The sequence below is a fragment of the Acipenser ruthenus genome, chromosome 5 (assembly GCF_902713425.1).
Source record: "Acipenser ruthenus chromosome 5, fAciRut3.2 maternal haplotype, whole genome shotgun sequence".
In the NCBI taxonomy this organism is placed as follows: Eukaryota; Metazoa; Chordata; class Actinopteri; order Acipenseriformes; family Acipenseridae; genus Acipenser; species Acipenser ruthenus.
Genome location: NC_081193.1, coordinates 79543858 through 79564982, shown reverse-complemented (window position 1 = coordinate 79564982; position 21125 = coordinate 79543858). Strand labels below are relative to the sequence as shown.

At 35.3% G+C, this 21125-nt stretch overlaps 1 protein-coding gene and 1 pseudogene across 6 annotated transcripts in view; one reads left to right on the top strand and one right to left on the bottom strand.

Annotated features, from left to right (window-relative positions):
• The window catches only part of LOC117403432 (F-box/LRR-repeat protein 4-like), a 32664-nt gene extending 29599 nt beyond the window's left edge, over positions 1-3065 (top strand). For all 6 annotated transcript variants that reach the window (XM_059024586.1, XM_059024585.1, XM_034005589.3 and 3 more), the window contains one exon: positions 1773-3065. In XM_059024586.1, coding sequence (XP_058880569.1) covers positions 1773-1936 — 164 coding nt within the window. In that variant the 3' untranslated portion in view covers positions 1937-3065. The remainder of the gene's footprint in view (positions 1-1772) is intronic.
• A 2120-nt stretch (positions 3066-5185) lies between these two features.
• LOC117402763 (POU domain, class 3, transcription factor 2-like) lies at positions 5186-18996 on the bottom strand (annotated as a pseudogene).
• Positions 18997-21125: the final 2129 nt, after the last annotated feature.

Here is a 21125-nt window from a genome sequence, read left to right as displayed (position 1 = left end):
CTATCACTACTGTTTTTCTTTGGATGTCTTGCCTGCTTGAGGAAGTTAATCACGATTTGAGAAATACTATTCTTAATGCTCCCAGACAAATCCCGGTAATCATCCTCACATTACCCTCTTTATAAAAACACTTAAAGGAGCTACACTGCCCTGCATATATATAGCTGAATGAGTAGAAGGCTGCAGTAACATCTGTTTCTGCTGTTTACGAAAGATAAAGGCATGCTTTACCAGAGGAGTTGGCTAGTGCTCCCTTAGATAGGGAGTCTAAAAGACTGACAATTAATATGGAAGTAGACTGTTGGCAATAAATTGATTAATCGGTTGATTAATCCATGCACATTTTTAATTAAAGGTAACAATCTAATAGCAACTGTCCTGCATAGTAATACTAAAAAAATCAATATAATCTAAAAAATTAAAAATATTAAAAAAATAAGCCCAATGGGAATTTGGTCTTTTTAAAACATTTTTATTATTATTTTTATTTTAGTAAATTTAACACATTTTCACAGAACAACTGTTCTTTCGGGCCACCGTCAGTCACATACCTGAAAACACAAGACAGCTGAGCTGCGTTTCCATCGTCGGTTGTTTACTCTACCATTACAGCTTCGTACTTGGCTTCCAGTACTTCTGCTTTTATTTGTTCTGAATCTTGTTAGAGGTACCCGAGAATACTGTGGCTATTGACAAGCGATTGCTTAACATGCTGTCATAGTCAGAAATCAGAGAAAGTAATTCCACATAATTGGCTCTATTTAAGGAATTGGTGCCTTCATCATGCCCTCTGAATGCCAGTTCTTGCTTGCCAAGGTAAACAACAGAATCAATCAAGCGTTTAAGAACCTCGTGATTTTTTCTTACTTGCTCATTCTGATGTATTGTATCCCTAGGCTTCTGCTCATCCAGTTAAACATCAATCCGGGTTTGTCCAAAAGCTTTTAGTGTTACAGTGGCTCACAAGTGACTTTGGGAACACTCATATTTTTGTGCTGACTTCGATAGACATCCTAGATCGCTGTAGCCAGTACTGTTCCATATCGCCTTTTCTATACTGAACAAAAGACAGTTCCACCACTATAATTTTTTTAATTGTCAGCTACTGGTAAGCCATGGATACCTTTCATACTTTGAATGTTGAAAGTGACGAGTATATCCCTTCCCTTCCTGAGTCAGTTCAGGTAGTTCTTCTTGAAAATGATTCATAACCAAATCGACTACGATGTCTCCGTTGTCTGATGGCATTTTTTTAATTTGTAAAAAGCAATTCTAAATATTACTTTGAAGTTCTCAATATAATTCTCAATAACGGTTTCTATAATATTAGCAATATCACGCAGAATTCAGCTATTCTTACACCATTTACCCTTTGCTCGCTAATGATTGGACAGCTGCAAAACCAGGGCATAACAAGGTGCAGATGGCTCCCGAGTGCAGATCTTCTATTGGGTGATTTTATTTTGTATAAAAAAAAAAAAAAACTGTGCACGATTTAAATTGTAAAAAAAAAAATAAAAAAAAAAATCTGCAGCCCTAATCACCCAATATATATATATATATATATATAAGATCTGCATAAACAGTTGAAGGTCTTGAGTAGGTTTAACCAATGGGAGAGTCAAAGATCTGCCCCTTGTTATGCAGGTGTCCAAACGTGAGTGACCAGAGGCCTATAATTTGACCAATCAAAATGTTTAATCGAGTTATTTAAGCCCTGATATATATATATATATATATATATATATAATTTATTTATTTTTGTCTTGCAGGAACTAGAATGGTGAGCCCAGCATCATTGAGAAAGCTGCTCCAGTCGTGCAAGGATCTCCTCCTGCTCGATGTGTCCTTCTGTTCCCAGATTGATACCCGAGTGGTGCAGGAGCTGACTGTCCAGTTTCCCAAAGTGTTCATCAAAAAAAGCTTTACCCAGTGACCTCCTTGCCCCTGAATAGCAAGTCTCAGGACGTGAAAGACAGATCTTTGGAAGATGTAGCAAAGTCCCTTGTTTCATATGGGTGCAGTGAGATCAATATTAAAATGTTTAATGTGTAGCTGGTGTACTCATGTGTACCATAGGGCCCTATTCACAAAGCTTTAACTTTGAGTTATTTTAATAATGTTTTTATATTCATTAAACTTAACAGCAGTAGACTGCTGTAACTCATTCAGGACAAAGTAACCCCCAGAACTCAGGGTTTCCTTTTTTTCGTCTTTGTTTGGTTTTATAAATTATGTTTTAGTGTAATATTCTTTTTTTTTAACTCAATAAGCATGACTTTGCTGAAGACAACATAAATCTGACTTGTGTACTATAAATTATAAAAGCCTCTATACCTTTAGAATGCCAGAACAATTGTCATGAAGACTAAAAAATATTTTTCATAGATTCAAAATATATTATGGTGGAAAATCATAGAGTCTATTCGTCTTCCAATGGGAAAACTATAAAGAAATTTAACAGCTTTTTTTTCTGTGATAAATATGATGGATGCATTTTTCACATTATTTGTGCCTTATAATAATGGTCTGTGTTAATAAGGGTTGCCTCCTGTGAAGGTAAAAAGACTTCCCATCTTATGTTCTTGTGACAAATCAATATTAGTTCTGCCAAATATGGATTTTTGACAAGTATAGGAGAAGCCTACATTGTGAAAGTGCCATGTCATGTCAAGATACACTGGAATTGTAATTTCTAGAAGCACACAATAATGTAGAAACTTGATCTTGATTAGTGCTTGTTTTTTCTTTCTTTTTTGTAGGACTGGGTTTATTTATGAGAAAACTAAATATAAATTAAACATTTTTGATCACTCTATAATGGCAACTGGATACATATTAGGATTGATTGAATGTTTTTTTCTTCTTTTCTAATTATGTAGTGTTCTTTGTATATGGTGTGTGGTTTATTTGTGCCATGAAATAAATAAGTATAATTTTGATTAATAAATATATAGAGAACTTGGAAACTCCAGTGATGGTGCTTAAACATCTTGTTTGCACTGATAACTTATTATTTAAAACATGTACAAGATGTGTGCCTCAGCATTAAATAAGTAAACATATATATTTGTTCTTATTGTTTGATTTCAATAAAAAAAGAGCTTTCAGTTATGGTGCTGGCTTTTATCTATAGCCAAAAAAGTGAAGGTCATAATAACTGATTCAATGTGTTATATGTACTGTGAAAAAGGTTTTTGTAGCACATTTGAGAATAAACACAGAGCCAGCAACATTATTAAACGTGTCCTCTCTCTGTCTTCTCAAGTATAAAGTTGCTTACCATATCTTCATCAATGCAGCAGTGGAAGTACAAAAGTAGTGCACTAATTCTGTAAGGGGCAATGGTAGCACAAGAGCTTCCTCGATGTATCTTAGAATGGCACCACATATTTTAGCAAACCACATTGGTAATCCATTGCAGTATAGATAGACAGATGGACAATAGCAAAGTCAAGGGTGATATCAATTCCCACTGGGTTCTGTATCTTATTAACTGATGAGGCTAGAAAGATTTTTGACAATCTGGTTGCTACACAAGATGACTAATTCGATTTCTAGATGGCTGGTCAATCTGCCACAATGTTACTTTCTCTGCCACGATTTTTCCACTAAAAGAGTAGGCATGCCATGGTTTTGGTCCTTCCATTAGCTGACTCAGAATGTACAGTATGCTGTCAGTGTCGGACTCAACTGAAACATGCAGAATCCTGATTCCCTGTGAACTTCCATTACCTTCATGATCTCTTTGCACCTGCAGTTTGCTAAAGCTCTGGCGTTATGTGTTTCACATTTTTAATCCCAGTTCTTGTGATGACAAGTCATTTCTTCAGTGCTGGGGAACTCATTAGTCAGTCTGCCAGTCAGTGAGGTAGAATCATTTAATAGGTTTAACTGGCCATTTTATAACCTATACATATTTGAAGGGACGTCGACATGGTAGTGTGGATTTTATTGGATTTTAATTGTTTCATGTGTCATTTTATGATGCATATTGATTTGGAAAGCAGAGTCACTAAAGCCAGTGAAACAGATGCAAGAATATGATTTGCTTGAAGTGCAATTTAAAGCCACAGCTCAAATTCTTTAGCTCAGATACTTTTGCTTATTTTGCTTGTGTTATATCATATAGCACACTGACTGAAGAAAAATGAGAGCACAAAAGTAAGATTAGAGAATATGTTTGCAGTGTTTGTAGATTATGTGGTCATGTAGTATGACATGTTTTACCAATTAAAAATGTGTTGGGATATGCATAATGATTTGTGCAATTTGTAAGATGGGCCAATATACTTTAATTTAAATAATTAAAATAGGGTGCTTACTGTCAATTTACAAATTTAGAGGAAAATAAAAAAGAGACACGTGCACAGTTAAATGTTCCATTTGTAAAAGATTTGTACCCAAAGGGCCCTTTTTTTTAGATCCACAGCTGTTCACATCAGTTGAATAGACCCGGTAATATGATCATATTTATTGGCATTAGAAATAGTAATAACAAAGGCTGGAAAGAAATTATGGAATTCATTCTAATACCTAAAGTTTAACTATAGGAAAATCCTGCTTAATTATATTTTCATAAGGTTTAAATTACATAAGAGTTTAGCTCGTAACAAGTTGAAACAAATGCAAAACTCCATGACAATGTAATTATGAAAATGGATTAACAAATTGCATGACACATCTAAGGATATAATTAGGGCTTTCTTTAAGTATAAGTGACATTTTGGAACTCTCCTCATGCTTTGTCTCCTCTTGCTTTAAATATTTGATCCTGGCATAAAGATGAAAGAATTTGACGATCCATCAGGTAAGCATGAACCTCATTTTTTGAATAAAGCAGGGGCCTTCGTTTTTAAGAGAGAGAGAGAGAGAGAGAGAGAGAGAGAGAGAGAGAGAGAGAGAGAGGAGATCGAAATGGAATGAGGAAGTTCCACCAGGTAAAGGCAGATTTAGAGAAAATAGAAAGAAATACTCAGAATGACGGGAAATCTTTTGATGTCACTTACACTTTCAAGTCATTTTAAGGGATGTTTTTAATACAGTACAGTTGGATATTTAGGACACAGTTATGGTATGTTGCTGGCTTCTTTTACAATCAGTTTTATGAATACCATTTTGTATCTATTAGGGCACAAATTTCAAGATTTGTGAAAAGGGTCCATACTCTATATCACAAAAAATGTAAAAACAAAAATAAGGCATTTATTTTTTAAATAAATCTTTCATTAACAAAGAGCTCTAGGAGTGTTCATCGGAACTTAAGTGTGGAATTAGCAATAACAATTACACACCGAAAAGAAAACACGTTTTACCTGACTGCTCAGCAAAGTTCAGTCGAATTTACAATTAACAATAACTCCTTTACGAGTGAATGATCATAGAAGCGTGTGTGCTTAAGTGTACAATACTAAGCAATTAACTTGGCTGCAACTGACTGAGAATGAAAAATAAACTGTAATTCGTAATGTTAAACAATAAAAACATAAATATAGACAGGCAGATGAACAGTCAAATATGCTAATACAGTCATTCGGTTGAATCTATTGTATTGAAGTGATGCGATTTATTGCATCTGTGTAACTGGATGCTGTACAGCACTTGTATACCCAAGTGCTGGATTCTGTCAGATTTGTACACCGGGTGATGGGCTGGGAGTGTTAAGAGTTTTAGAGCTACGGCCCAATGTTACTGTTCTCAAGCACGAACATTTCTAAAAAAGCACCCAGAAAAACATAGGCCTTGTCAAATTCTATCTAGGGGTTCCTAATGGAGAAATACAAAATCGGCAGTGGAGCTTTATCTTTTTAAACTTTCGATTCCATGAATTAAAAAAATGAATAAATAAATGCACTAACCACTTCCCATCAGCAGTGTCTTCAGTGTCAAAGCATGTTTTTTTTTAGGGGCAGCAGCAAGTCTGCAGGTAAAATACCTGGTTTCATTCTATGCCTAATCTGTAACTTTCAGTGGAATAGTATTCTTTTTTTGTGTGAACTGCAGCTGTGTGCGACTTGTTTTGAATCTGTGTAACAACACAGAAGAACACACTAGCTTGCAATGATCTTCAGTGAGAAGTGGAAAGTGGAGGTAAAGAAAGTTCCACTTACAGTTCATTTAGATTTAAAAAACAAATAATAAAAGCAGTTCAATACAACTTATAAGCCTTTCAGTTAACGTCTGAGTGGTTTATTTCTAGTTTTTAAGTTTTATTGTGTGATTTGGAGTAAATAGCTTTGAGCATCTAGGCTTATGTCTGTATTAATTTAGTAATGTATTACTGAGAGTGCCCAAACCATATCCATCCCATTTTGAAATCCAGGAGGACTGAAGATGATAGACGTCCACTGTTCCAGTGTCTAGCCAATCAACTCGTTTCAGTATGTTATGATGCTACTGAGCCCTGAATGTGAGAGTGCAGTTTGAGAAGTCTTCACCTGACCAGAGATGACCAACCCCAGTCGTCTTTCTCTCCGTAGCCGTGGTCGGCAGCTTGATGCAACTGGGATTTGAACCTGCAAGCGCCTGATGGTACCACAAACTCTTTAAGATAAAATGTGCAAAAATAAAATCGATCTTCATTAACATACTTGCACAATAATGCCATCTGTACTAAGAATTATCAAATTTATGACCAAGTTACTGTATGTAAATGTCTTTGTTACATGCTGAATGAAACCTGTCCAGAATCACTGGTAACTCTTCTTTTAGCCCAACGTAAAAACCCCCACAGATCCTGACCTCTGAGTGGCAATAAAGCAGAGGATATCTCATGAAGTTCCACACTTGAAATTTCCTTTCCCCAGGCTTATGTCTGTGAAATCAACGACATGTTTTTCTGACCATTCATGTGTCATTTGTAAACTGGATGTTAATTTACATTTAACTACCTTCGGTATGGTTACACAGCATTTCCTCTTCTAATGAGTAGCAAACCAAGGCAGCCCCAGTTCCCCAATGCTTGTCAATTTTAATGAATGTTGTTTGGATTAAATCATCCCAGGATCTGTTTGGAGTTCCAAATGTCTTGTGAAATAAGCAAAGGTCATGCTGTGAAATTTCTCCAGTAGAAACCATCATGACTTGTTCTTAGACTGTCAACGAACAGGTTGTTTTATGTAGTTTTAGTCCCTTCAGAATCGAGCTTTAGTCAGGTATTATTGAATAAAGTTCACTCATAAAATATGAAAGCAACACAAGGACAGATATTTCAGACATTGCAATTGCTGCCTACTGGTAACCCCTTCTAAACCCATACATCTTGGGTCTGTTCAATTGCATCATCAATTAGTTTTGGATTCAAAGAAGATTGATTAACCCATTCTGTACCCTCTATCTCCACTGAATGTTTGACTGTGTTTCAAGTGATCCTAGTTCCTATACTGCTCTTAAAATATTGGCTGGGGTTAACTTTGTAAACTTTTTTTTAAAAAGATTGTGACAAGGCCCCTTGTCAAGGCATTGCCAGCGCAAACCTGCAATCCCAATTGGATTGACTTCAGGCTGAGAAAAGGTTCCCATCACTCTCCTTTACTTCTGTTCACAAATATGTTTACAAATTAAATTATACATTTAAAAAAAGATCATACACCAGTGGTAATGCTACTCATGTTAAGGTAAGAAAATACATTTGAAAACATTGGCTAAAGTTCGTTTAAGACAGTTAAAAGAATGACTGTATTTGAATAGTTTAGGAGAGGTGAAAATTAAAACACACGTTTGAAACGTGTGGCTCATTTTAGAGCTACAGGCTCCTGCATAACGAATATCTGTTTGAGAGAGGAAGAGCAAAGGATACAATTCATACATCTGCTGTATAGCCAGACTGAACTGACTCACAGCAAAGGACTGGTGCCGTCACAAGATCCACGTATAGAAGAGAAATCAGCAGGCGCTGTCAAAGCATTACAGATTTAATACAAACTGTATATGTTTACGTAAAAACAGCTTTGCATGTATTTGAAAACAGTTTGATATCTACAAATAGTTCCAGGCCTCTAGCTATTTGAAGATACTAAATTCATTGAGATTCAGTTGGTAGTGTGTGTCTCAGCATCAAAGGAACGAGCCAATGAGAGGCGAGAGAAGTGATGTAACGGGGAGGGTTGAGGCTCTCGCAGCCGAAGTAGGTTCATGTTGTTATATTTACCAGTGTAGACACAAATTCTGAACTTCTGCCACATTTGTGTTGTATACATAGGATATTATTATTATTATTATTATTATTATTATTATTATCATTATTATTATTATTATTATTATTATTATTATTATTATTTGTCCATCATTTCTCAAATATATTCAGAATTTTTTCAATCAAACTGGAAGCATTCCAGAGCATTTCAGAACATTCTTATAAAGCCTTCTGTAATCCTTATCACCTGAAAACAATCAGAAATGGGGCCTGATACACTGAAAAAGACTTAAAATGGTTTCAGGATTAAAGCTGAGACAGAGATTATACTGTTTATAGAGAAAGGACACATAGATTATGGGTTGTCATAAAAATGGATTCTCCTGTTTAATTTTATTATTATGTATTATTATTATTTATTTTTAGCTCATTTACATGAATATTCTAGGTTTAAATAGAATCCCTTAAATAAGACTACTACACGACTACAACTACTACTATTACTACTACTACGACTACTACTACTAATAATAATAATACTTATCACACTCAAAATAATATAGCAAAAGTAATGTAACTAGTTTAAAATAACTTGTTTAAGTAATAAAGACATGGTGATTAATTTATTTTCTGTCCACAATTTATATTTTGTGCTCTGTATTTACTTATTATACAGACCCCACCCTATCATTACATTATTCTTCTTTGGGGTGTTGTTGGGAAACACATTTGAAACTAATTTATGAAGTAGCCTATATATAAATGATAGTTTTCTTGTAAAGCAAACGAAAAATGCAACGCATGTTAAAAATGCTGGCAAAAGAAATGAAAAAACTAAATATATTTACCCAAAAAGGGGTTGTAATATTAAATTAAGTAAAAATAAACAAGGATATATTATTCTGTAAAATAAAAAATAACACCAAGAATCAAACAAAAAAGAACAAGTGGTAAGTAATTGCAATGGAAGTAAAAGCTTCAAACACTGGTCCTCAGCGAGGCAGAGGTTCGCAAGAAATGGCAGGATTTTGAGCTTATGTGAAAGTTTATTGCAACGAGCTGATTACCAGGATGCCTGCAGTGTTGCTGACGATTTGCAGCAACAAGCAGCCCTTGCTGCTTCTGTCTTTACGTTCCCACAGTGCATTGCAACCTCCACTCACATGTCAAGATCACACCAGATCACTCGTGAACTCAAGTAGTCGTTGAAGAGCGACTGGAGTTACAATGGTGTTCGGGAAACACTACACTTTGCAAACGTTGAACTTTTAACGGTCTTACGATGCTGCATGCTGGTTAGGTTAAAGTATTGGAAACGGGCCCCTGGCCTGACCAGTGTTGCCAAGTCTCACCAGAGAAAAATAAAAAGCGACACTGCTTTTCAAAACAAGCCCAACCCATTTCAGAGGGAGGGGAGTGGGGGTGTTTATACAAATGCCTTTTCTTTTAGTAGTTCTAGTAGTTCTTTTCTAAGTTGAACTGGAATGAGGATAGGAGGATTCTAAAATTCTAATGACGTGCATATATACATTGACACAAGTCAAGCATGCAACCTGCGAATCTCAAAAAATGAAAGCCTCATTCCACTTATTATAAGCAGATGGCAACTGTGCCCCTGACTTGAATACCCCTTGTCATTCAGTCCTGAACCTCACTCAAGCACACAACTGTGAAAGCTGTGTTGTGGCTTTGTGTGATGTGAACTAATGAAGCCTATACAATAAGTTCACAATTTCATTTGTAAGTTTAAAATCTAACAAAGGCCTTCGGAGTAGTAACTTTTAACATCAAATCTTTTAGAAAATAATACGGTAACGGTATTTTCTTTTTTAAATGTATGTTCCTTCATCCAAGTAGGCCTATGTGGAGGCTGATATTTACAGTAATTTAAAAAGATACCGCCCAACACAGAAGAAACAAAACTGGCAAATACCATCTAAAGTAATGTAAGCACTACCAGACTGCAATTAGGTCTGGTAATGTTGGACATTTTGAACCTGTTCCAAAAATGAGAACAGAAGAGAAATAAGTGGAGCACTTTTTGTCGGAATCTTTACTTTCCTTCCCATATTGAAGTGAATTCTATTTTTAATATGATTTTCTAAACACATTTGTTTCTTTAAATATATGTATATGTATTTATAATGTTGGGTTCAGAACAATGCAGTCGAGGCTACTGTCTTTTTAACGTACATTGATTTGCCATTATTGACAATAAGAAAAGTGGATATTAATGTAGCTAATCTGTACCATTTCGTAAAGCTGTAATGATATTTTTTGCTTCATTTTGTACATACATCATAATTTCAAATTAAGATATTTTACATATTAGTTCTTAGCGTAATTGAAAACTATCAGTGTCGCAAAAACTGTTCATGTACAGTACAGACATATGCATATTAAGTGCTAAGAATTTCAATGTAAATGAAAACGTTTTGCATTTAAAAGATAAGATCGTTGTGAAAGAGTGTGGTCCTATTCGCTTTACATTAAAAGCTTATTTTGGTTAAACAGAGTGTGTATATTATCTGGAAGCGAGAACTTTACAAATATCTCGTTAAAAAAAAAAGTCCTTAAATGAAGTGTGAATTTAAAGTTTTGACTTTATTGAATGCCATCTCTTATGTTAAATTCTTAACGATGGTCTAATATTAAAAACCATGAAATATTAAATATTAAATTGGGTTTTAATATCTTGACACGGCCGGGTCGTGTTTATATATCTTCTAACACACACACACACACACACACAAATGTTATATAAAAGCATGCTATGCGGTACGACAGTACTGTCTGAAAGGTGTTTAAAGATATACATTTGCAATAGCCATGCAACTCGACAACAGTTTGACTTGCGTATTGTATTCTTTTTTGTGTGTTTAAAAAAAAAACACAAAACACAGTTTACAGTTAAACTACGGAGTTCAATAAATACTTTACACACAGTGCCTACAGTACCACCCATGTATTTCATTCATGATACGCTAGAGGGCACCAGAGTACTATGTTGGACACCATAGATTATTGATGTCCGTTGAAAATACCAGTTGCACATACTGCACATTGTAATTATATATGGACAGCTCCAACGCCCCCTACACAAATATATGTGGCATTAATAGGCAGTAATAGACGAGAAGTGTCTCTTTTTTCCCTCCAGCTGTGTAAAACGCTGTTTTACCAAAATTAAAGCCCCATCTACTTGTGTTGGCAAGGTCTGTTGTTCTTGGAGTAAATGCTCTCAATTTGACATATTGTCCATTTATTTTGGGTTAATACTAGATTTGATTACAAACAAAAGTGATGCATATTTTGAGCGATACCGTTTTTTTTATGCTATAGCCTATTGTCTGTATTACTTTTTCTGTATACCTAAATAAATAATGTAAATAACGGCGTAGTGTCTTACACGCGTGTTATTGTAGACATAAGTTTAAAATACATTGGATTCAAAAGTATTCTGCAAAGCTCTAAAACTGGAATATGTCTAAAACCAATATCCTATTATTATTATTATTATTATTATTATTATTATTATTATTATTATTATTATTATTATTATTATTATTATTTTATACACCCACAGATCAATAATGAGCATGTTCAAATATACAAAAGTAACAGAAATTCGGCCTCTTAATTTAGACGACTTCGTAAGGAAGCCTTCAATGTATGCACTTCAGTATCTGCAGGGACAATAGTCAACCGTTGTGAATGTCAGTGAAACAGATTCATCAAACTAATATTTTGAAGTCATATAAAAAGCATTATGATAAATATTATAGGCCTACCGCTTGTAACAAAATATGCTCAACAATAAATACACTGTTGAAAAGAATGGCCGTGCCCAAAATATGTTCCTAGATAACATTTAAAGACGGACGACCCATAAGATAAAGTGGTTCAAATAAACGTAAATGATGCACAATTTATAAACCACGAGTCCGGTGTTATTTGATGATTAAAACACCCTTTGGAATACATCTGGAAACCAAAGGGATCTTTGAGGAATGTTGGAATCACTGCGTTTGCTATCAGATGTAAACCTATTTCATTTTCTCACTTTCATTGTGTGTGTGTTACCACGCACTCGTGTACTTTTATATGTGGAATGTCAAAACATCGAAAGGAACTATAAAAGCCTTCAGGATATTGTGGCAATTAGACGTTATACAATTTATCAGGTTTATTTATATTTGGAACAGGAAATTGTATACAAAAAAACGTTAAGTCTAAATGTGTTGTATATTTTCCAAAGTTGTAAGAAGTTGGGATATTTTGATATACTGTATTTTATGTAAAAGTACATTTATACCAACATATATAGTCTCTCTCTCTCTCTCTCTCTCTCTCTCTCTCTCTCTCTCTCTCTCTCTCTCTCTCTCTCTCCCAACCCCTTTCAACTCTATCAATCAATTACAAATTATGTTAATGACTCAACAGCTTCGCGAGCCAAAGCCGTGGAAGCCAAGTTGGAACAAGTCTTTGTTAAATCTTTTTACCATTCTAAAATGAACATCCTAAACTTGCGGAATGAAAACACAAGTCGCGGCGTCTGTCACAACTTTAATTTTTTCTGACCGTCACACTCTTTATATATCAAGTGCATATGCGTTAAACACGAGTCCTATAGGAACAGATTATAAACAGGTTTGGGTGTTTGTAAACTATACTGTAATGTATATGTTGGCAAAACTTTTGTTTTAAAGCAGTGTGAAAATAAAAATAAACTTTAAACTGCGTTTAAAATATACGTTTAATTATTTAACAATCGAGTTTACAGCATAGTTTTTTATTTTATTTTTTTTATATTTTTTGCAGTGCAGATAGATAAATAATTATTTTTTAAAATAGTATTTTATTACCGATGCTATTCATTATAGGCTGGGAATAGTTTGTTAGCTTATCGATATTTAGAATAATGCCCATTGTCTCGAAATGTGTTCTAGAACACCTAAGTACCAGTAGTATTTTCTGGTAAAACTTAAGGCCAGCTTTCTATTTAACTGAATATAAATGTGTTTACACGGAATAGGAAAACAAGTGGTTTTCTATCAATCTAGACAAACAAATACAAATGCTTCCATACACTGCACCCCTTTATTTTCAAGAATCAGAATGGGAATGTGAAAAATAACACACTACGAAAGCAGTTTTGTACTTTTATATTGGATAATAATGTAGAAATGTAGTGCTTTAACTTTGTAAAACATGTCATTTTGTCCGTCCATACGAGTCCGTCCATACGAGTTTCCTTTGCCAGTACAGCTTGGCTGTCTCAAAAATTATTAACATTAATTAAAATGCCTTCAAGTATCACAGAACAATGTAAGCCTTAAAAAAACATCTCTCTCTCTCTCTCTCTCTCTCTCTCTCTCTCTCTCTCTCTCTCTCTCTCTCTCTCTCTCTCTCTCTCTCTCTCTCTCTCCTCTCTCTCCTCTCTCTCTCTCTCTCTCTCTCTCTCTCTCTCTCTCTCTCTCTCTCTCTCTCTCTCTCTCTCTCGTTTAACATGTGTGGCACAGGTATGATTTATTGTATATTCATGACATGCAGTTGTTTGCAAATTCAGAGGTGGTTTATTTATGGTTTATTAATGTTTTGTTCGCTATTTAGAAAACGATAGCCCCTTACATGTAATGACAATGTATACTTTATGGTTATTGGGTTATTGGTTGTTAACTAAACCACTGAAATATTTGTATTTTTTTAAAAAAAAGGAGAGTTGAGTAAAAATAATAAAAAAAGTAGCAATAATAAAATATAGGCCTAATACAATAATAATAATAATAATAATAATAATAATAATAATAATAATAATAATAATAATAATAATAATAATAAATTGGTTGCATGCCAGATTAAACACTAGGCTGTTTGCGACGTTTATTATACTAAAATAAAAAAATAAAAAACGCTTCCTTATTTCAATAGTTTAACATTTACATTTTGAACTAGTGTAACTATTTTTGTTGTTGAAAAAATAAACAGTAGGCCTAGATCGATGCCGTTTGAGAATCATAAAAGATAGCCTAAGTTGTAATCTTCCTGTTAATTCAAATTGTACACGTCGTAGTATAATTACAACCATCTATATATGTTAGATTGTACGAGACATTGCCCTGCAACTCTGAGAGTAGATTGAATGGCAATATTTCACTGCGAAATGTGAATAAATGTGTTCATTATAAATGACAAAGTGGCAACATATTTCAATATGCTTATTACTACTATCACTACTTTAAAACGCATTCGTGTGCCATAAATAAGCTATTAGCCACTGCATTCACATATATACAATTTACGATTTTAATAGATTGCTATGGTTTTGAATTTATTCAAATCGTGTATACGGATCCGATGCAGTTTGTTTGCCTTAAAATGTCTGGGAATATTTCCTGAAAAATGCTTTGTGATTGTGGCTACCAAAATAAAGCCAGGACGTGGTCAAGCGCAATGACCAGCAGAGGGCCCTGTTTTAAAATGAGTTCTTGAGTGCATTGACCAATACCGATACCTTCGGATCTACCTTGGTTAACATTACCCATCAGCCTGTCTGCGGCGACAAAACCATTCTTCTTACTGTCTCTGCCATTTGCACACTATTGATGAGATCATTTAACTGTGCCCGTTTGGGACGCTTGTAATATCGACTAAACGTAAACATAATAATAATTAAAAAAAAAAAAAAAAAAAGTTTACTACATCTAATACAAACCCATAACAATGTTCTGAGACTACACATTTCAAAGTAATTCAATGTAAAATATCCGAGGGGAATTTAAGAAACAAAGCAACGCAAGCAACACATTACGCAGCTGGTTTCAATACCTTCACAGCCAGCATACTCTTATCAGCATAGCTATTAACTTTTACGAATTTAAATTTACTTTTACACAAAGACAAGTAGGCAAAAATCAACCGTCCATATGAAATGTAGGTGTACCCATGCACTCTTTTTAAAAAGAGCATTCCGTGTGCTTATTATAATACACGATTACTGCAAAAATACAGCCGGGAAGGCGTTCGGTTTACCCAAATGATACAATCACCTGTCCACTTTTGAAAGCAACGTCGAGTAAGCATACATCAAGTCGAACGTGTACGCAATATAGCTTCTGGTTTTTGTCCATAAACACTACGCGCTCTGTGTTGTTGTGAACTGTATGAAAAAAAAGAAAATGTAAACAAACTAAGATTGGCAAATATTTCGACAAACCCATATCCTGTTCACTTTTAAACAAAATAACTGTTTTATGTGTATACCCAGAATCTTCGTGATGATAAAAATCTGCATTCATTTTCAATAACAGGAACACACCTTTTCAATTTTGTTGCAATTCCTTTTTTTATGTATGAAATAAAAATTACTTTAACATAAATATATAATGAACTCTGCGCTGTTTTATTTTCCCACAAGCACATCCAAATGTATCAAAACAAAGTTTTGAAAGAGCATTTAAACAAAAAAACAAGCAGAAAAATAATACACCCCACATTGATTCTGTTCATCTAGCTTTTTAAAGCTACAGTGGGGTGAAGTGTTCCCACAATATGATATGAAAATATTTCCCTGGGCAGCTTATTAATTTATAATAATAATAATAATAATAATAATAATAATAATAATAACCCATGTATATCCCTTCCCTCATTTAAAAGACGCATATATACACATATATACAATAGTGGTAGCAGGTGTGCATGGAAATCTCGCTCAATAAAGTTTATGAATGAAGAATTATAATAACATTTATCATATCATTTTTTTTTCTATCCCTATACCCACATCATATTCTAGGATTCATTCCCTTGACAATATTACGGCTCCGATTTTAACACTAAAAGCTATTTTCCAATAAATTACAATCAGAATACACAGTACAGCTTAGTGTGTATTACCTTGCCAATAATGCATGAATGAAGATCACGGTTGCAGAAAACAAAACTTAATAATAATAATAAAAATAATAATAATAATAATAATAATAATAATAATAATAATAATAATAATAATAATAATAATAATAATGTGATCACAGGCAGTTTTATACAACACAGTAGAAAAAAAAAATATTTGATGTCTTTTACCTTTCGGACCTAAATAACATGATATTTAAATATCTCTTTACTATTTATTAAGAAATTAATTCAAAACATAGGCCTTTACATATTTAAATAATAATAGCAAAAATATATCGTTGTACGGCGCTCTTGTTCTTCAAACCGCTATACTGAAATGCCTATTTGTCCAATGTTTTAACCCTTTATGCGAACAGGATCCGTATTTTCAGAATTTGCTGTAAACTTTAGATTTAAATCTGCAAAGATATTGCCCAAGCAGCATTTTACTGAACAGACTGAACCATACCTAGAAAAGACACGCATTTCAATATTACTCACAAAACAGAAACGAGATGCTCAAATAAACTGGACTGGAGCTGCTTGGCTACATATACTACAAAGCACAAGCACTATTCGGGATACAAACCGCGTTAAATAAAAATAGAATGTATTAAAACCTAATATAAAATTATGTCAAATCATTTCAGATAAAAAAAATAAATGAATAGCTAAACCTGTTTCGTCCTAAAAATCCTTGAAAATAAAAATGCCCCAGTGTGCAAAAAAAATGGAGCTATGACTTCAAATTAAAATGTACAATATTTCTAAATGTATTCCAGTGTCATTTAAAAACGTGAAGCGACGTGTGCAGCAAAATATCTCACCAAACATGAAAAGTGCCAGTTCTCTAAGGCTGTATATGAATAAGCAATGAATAAGCATAACCATTTATAACAGGCGATTCTTTCGGGTGGGTGCAGCTGGAGACTCAAAAACCTTTTTTAAAAAATTCTACTTTTAAATAATAGTTGTAAGTGTCCTACACGTAGTAGGCAATGTATAAAAACAATATTTTAAATATTTAAGGTATTACCCATGGGAGTGTCATATATCTGTAATGACACGTATCGGCTATTACAATTGCACAGTAGACTATTATATATGTATTTAATTTGAACATCTCCGATTAGCATACTAGTAAATTGAGGAGTCACTGCAGACAGATAACGATAGCCAGCCAAGTAAGGTCAATACTGAGACGATTTGGTGATTTCTTTAAACTCCATTCGCTGCAGTTGGTGTAGTTAGCATGGCGTTTTATTTTTCCATACACAAACTGTCTGACTATATTATCTGTAAAGAACGTAACATACCTGTACAAAGTATTACAAATAATGATAGTGTACAAAGTTAATAAATGTAAACCTCAGATGGCCCTGTGGTGTAGAACGGTGTCTACTCCGTGATTCTTTCCACAATGGGGCTACTCGTTAAACAGCGTAATGTCACAGTGCTGGGCATATCTTTACAGGACGTAATATATTTTCTCTCTCTCTTCTGAAGCAAACCATGAATCTCGGCGCCTGATATATTTTTTTTATGTTTTTATATATACTCACTGCATTGCCTGGGTGCTCCCCTTGTACAGGTCAAAAACATATAACACCTGCTACCGTTTTGGATAGTCCAGTGCTTAGCTGTTTGTTATTATAAGAGAAAAAACGAGACACAATAATAAAAAAAAAAAGTTTAAGAGGGGTTCGTGTTTGTTCATTGTACAGGAGTCTGAACCCCATGATGTGGCGGGGTGTCCCCATAAACATCCTCGGTTCCGGGGAGAGTTCCCCCGGGAGGAGTCATCCTTTTCTCCTTCTGTCTTCTGTTACAAAACCAAACCCTGACGACCTCCTTCTCCAGCTGAAGACTGTCCGCTAGTGAAGTGATTTCCGGGGCTGCGGGCTTTGGGCACTTTAAGAAATGGCTCTCCAAAGCTCCCTTGACGCTTACCTCGATAGAGGTCCGCTTTTTCCTCTTTCTCCCCTGCGCTGCTATCTTATCTAGGCTGGTGGGGCTCCCAGAAGTGGAATCGGCTTCCTCCAACCACTTGTTCAACAGAGGCTTGAGCTTACACATGTTCTTGAAGCTGAGCTGCAGGGCCTCGAACCTGCAGATCGTGGTCTGTGAAAATACATTACCATAAAGTGTACCTAAGGCTAGTCCAACGTCCGCCTGGGTAAACCCCAGCTTGATTCTCCTCTGTTTGAACTGCTTGGCGAACTGTTCTAAGTCGTCCGAGGTTGGCGTGTCCTCATCCGAATGGTCGTGGTGGCTCTGATGCTGTTGGTGCTGATGCTGCTGCGGGTGCCCGTGGTCACTGAGATGCGGGCTGTGATGCTCTTCGTGGGAATCTCTTAGACCGTGGTGGTGCATTCCTTGACCTGTGCCCGGAATCATGTCGTTAACACTGAACCCGGGTTGTGAGTAGATTAAGCTCTGTCCGTTAGATGTTGCCATGCTAGGGATGTGAGCTGCTGTGGTAGTCCTCCATGCCCTTGCATCATGATGGTTCCCATGCGGCTGGTGCACCAGATGAGGCGGTCTTGCCTGATGCTGCAAGCCGCCTGAATTGTGCAGATCGTCCCTGACGGTTTGCACTGTAGGTTTGATGTCCTGCTGGCTCAGGGGGCTGGTTGACCAGGGAGCCCCATCGCCGTGTGACAGAGCTGTTATCCACTGGTGAGCGTGGCTGAGAGGATGCCCATTGCTCTGCAATGTATAATCGCTTTGCAACAGTGTCTGTGCATCTCTGTAAGCCGTCCCTTGCTGCATGCTCCCGGGCTCCGAGTGCACGATCGAGGAGCTGGAGGTGAGAATATTGTAATGATTAGACGCTGTGGTCGCCATGACTCTCTGAGCCGGACTGATCGCTCTTGTTAAAGGAGCCGTGCATTTGACAGTTACTTTTTGCCACAGGCGTCTCCCAGGCTCATGGCCAACTGGACGCAACGGCGCGCTCCTGCGCTCCTCCCCGGCTCGCCTTCTATTGGCTCAAAGCTCTTTAATAGACGTTGTTGCCCCTATCAACCAGAGCCACAACCTCCGTCGATTGGCTGCCTACAATTCTTTACAAATCTTCTCCATTCATTCTCACAGAAGAGCAAGTACAGCAGCATCTTTGAAACACAAGCTCAGAAGCGCTAAGGGCTTAACAAGAGAACCGAAGCAGGACGTTTTTTTTCAGGGAAAGTAGAACTTTACAGACAAGTATGGTGCATTGGAAACTCATTTTACAAAGAGTGTAGGCTGTTTTTTTTTTTTACTTTTTTATTTTTAATATTTTGCACTGAGCCACCCAAGTCGACGGAATAACATTGGTTTCTTGTATTGTTGAAAAAAGTTTAGCATGCGCGTCTGCATTGTGTCGAACATGCATAATGGATTTATTTGAGCGCAGCTTCCTCAAGGACAAAGCAAAGGTAGCAAATTATATCTGTCATGCTTGGTGTTGCCTCCGTGACAGCACAAACTTGCTCAGAACCGAACTCAGCTGCGTATTGTTCGTCGAGAGAGAATATATATATATATATATATATATATATATATATATATATATATATATATATATATATATATATATATATATATATATATCTCAACGAAAACAAAATAAAACAATATAAAACAACACAAGTCGACTTCTTCTGTACAAATACTCAAGAACAGACGTGCAAAGAACGACGTGTCTTTGTTGTAGAGTTTAAAAACAAACGCTCTGACAGCAAGAAGTCCAAATAGCCTAAAGATTTCAGGACCATAACGTAGAGGTAGCCATTATTGAACTTAGTGAGATCAGCGCATGCTTTCTTTAGTGTTACAATGCAAAGATAACTTCTCTGGGATATTTACGTAATTCTATATTTAAATGCCCGATTTTAAATAAATGTATTTTCTACACAACTAAGCACATGCTTATTTTATGAGTGATTCGGACTTTACATGCGATGCTAATATATTTGTACCCCCCTGCTTATGTACCGAAATGTTGCTCAAGTACAACACGCGAGTTAAATTCAATTTGCGCTTACAGCCACGGAGTGAATGCAATTGGAGGTGGCACGACTCAGGTATTAGATCACTCTTTTGTTTTTCACCATCAGCATAACATACACCGTTCCTCCCCATTTTAAAACCCAGATCACTTGGAGAGTTTATTGGAGAGACGGGTCACATAACCATAGCCACCATGAAAAGGGTCAGGTAGGGTGAAAGGGTTCTGGTAGGCTGCTTCTTGGACATAGGCAGAAATACAATTAGTTAATTGTAATAGGGGACGCACTTCCTAGTCGGGCATTGATTATGAATACGTTTGTAAACTTCATGTCAGCAAAATTGTTCTGCAGCGTAAATTTTGAAACGTGTGTGAAGGGTAATGTAACATTTTATGTTATGTAATATTGTATTACACTCAAAACTGACTTTTTGAAAATTAATTAAAAAAAAAAAAAAAAAAAAAGATTAATAAAAGTGAACAACGCAATAGACTACACTGGTTTAGTTAAGGTGAATATTACAGTGTTTTTCATTTCCAAATTCACTATAGTTTTGTTGGTTCTTAGATTTTTAAACACTATTTTTGTATTATTAGTTATGCATTTTTCATGCTGTTTTTCATACAGGTTAATTTTGGTTCATGATTTCACTTATGGTCACATTTATCGGTTTGAGTTTTACTAATTAAACATTTAGAAGAATATTGCTTTTAAATCTAATGAATAAACCAACAATTGATATAGCACCTTTATTGGAAATAGTGAATTAAGTTAAATCCTATAATAAAGTATTCAGTACATATAGCCTACAGCGTTATTTTTTTGTAAATGTAGTTAATACAGTTATGTTTTCTAATAACCTTGAAATTACTCCTAAACTATTTTCTAACTGTAATAGTTTGTCTGATTCGTTTTTATTAACTTATATCAAAGACAACAGAGTACATATTATGTAGGAGTGCTAATATTTAGTCTCATATAGTGCAATTGCAGATACCCCCGCCCCCCCCCCCCCCCCCCCCCCCCCCTTGTTACTTGTTATTTAGATTGATTTTACTTCTGAATCATAAACTATAATTTATTTATTGTTTTTAATTGTC